The 1,252-nt window shown below is 37.9% G+C and overlaps 1 protein-coding gene across 1 annotated transcript in view; it reads right to left on the bottom strand.

Moving 5' to 3' along the window:
- The window catches only part of r3hcc1 (R3H domain and coiled-coil containing 1), a 14,326-nt gene that overhangs the window by 6,922 nt on the left and 6,152 nt on the right, over positions 1-1,252 (bottom strand). Inside the window, exon 5 of the mRNA XM_015394373.1 lies at positions 1,030-1,202. Coding sequence (XP_015249859.1) covers positions 1,030-1,202 — 173 coding nt within the window. The remainder of the gene's footprint in view (positions 1-1,029; positions 1,203-1,252) is intronic.

The following is a 1,252-nucleotide window of genomic DNA, read 5'->3' as shown; positions in this document are numbered from 1 at the left end:
AGCTGGCATTCTTCCTGTAATTCTTGGGTTTCAGAGATGTGCAACGTTAGCTTTTCCAAAAGGCTTAGACTTTATGTATTTACTTTGGAGTGACTGTAACATTTACGGAATTAAGTCATTCATAGTGAGCACTAGTAACTGAGATGTTTTGTAATTTACACAATACCCAGAGATTGGTAATGTTTTTTACATAGAAGAGCTCATACTATATTGTTATGTATATTTGTGCGTATGTTATATATATGAAGTTGTATTGTGTGTGTGTGTGTGTGGGTGTACCTGCCCAGCCCTCAGAGTGAGGACCATTTTTACAATTTCAACATCAAATTTAGGACCAAAGTGAAGACATTTTGGGGGTCCTCACATGCCACTTTGCTAATGTTTAGGTTTAGCTAAGGTGTCAATTGGTTAGGGTGAGGTATTAATTGGTAATGGTTAGGTTTAGGGTTAGTTTTAGGATTAGGGCATGGAAGGGGTTGAAAATGACTGAAAATAAATGGAAGTCCATGGGAGTCAACACATGGTCCTCACTACGATGGCAGAACAAGTATGGGTGTGTACTTCTGTGTTTGGGTTCATTGTTACACAGCTTTGATGTAATATCTGATAAAAAAAAAAATGTTAAGACCCCAGGAAGAATGGCTACTTCTTTGACTCAGAAGCTGATGGGGATCTAAATAAATAAACCAGTGTTTGGCAGTGGGGCTGGTGTGTTTAGGGGGTTTGCAGCATTAGTGTTTTGTTTACAGGCCAACATTTAAGCTTGTTTCTCTTTATGTCTAGAGCACCTTCTTACCTCCTTTCCTAGTGCATGGATGCCATTTTCATATATCCTTGTCTTTTAACTTTGCAGTTATGCAATATTTTATACTGATTTGTTGCATAACACCAGATATTAGAAGTAGAAACAAAGCAATCAGAACTGTGTGGCTTACTTCAAATCTGTTTCCTTAATGTGTTTTAAAATAAAAAGTCGAAAAAAGGATTTCTATTCAGAGTAATATGTAGATCATGACTTTATATTCTCACCTATATTGAGTGAAGGCATCCAGAATGTCTTCAGTCTTGAAAATAACTGGGAAGTCGTAGATCTCAATGACGTGGCTGAAGTCATCAGAGTTGAGGAACACGTTCTCGTAGATAGAGTAGTCATTGTGAACAAGTTCAATGGAGACATCTCTCTCCTTTAGCTGCATCTTGATCTGAAAGAACGACAGACAGCAGCACAGTCAAGTAAACACCAGGAGCATCA

This window comes from Cyprinodon variegatus, unplaced genomic scaffold, assembly GCF_000732505.1.
Source record: "Cyprinodon variegatus isolate N-32 unplaced genomic scaffold, C_variegatus-1.0 Scaffold682, whole genome shotgun sequence".
Taxonomy (NCBI): domain Eukaryota; kingdom Metazoa; phylum Chordata; class Actinopteri; order Cyprinodontiformes; family Cyprinodontidae; genus Cyprinodon; species Cyprinodon variegatus.
This window is presented reverse-complemented; position numbering and strand designations above follow the sequence as displayed.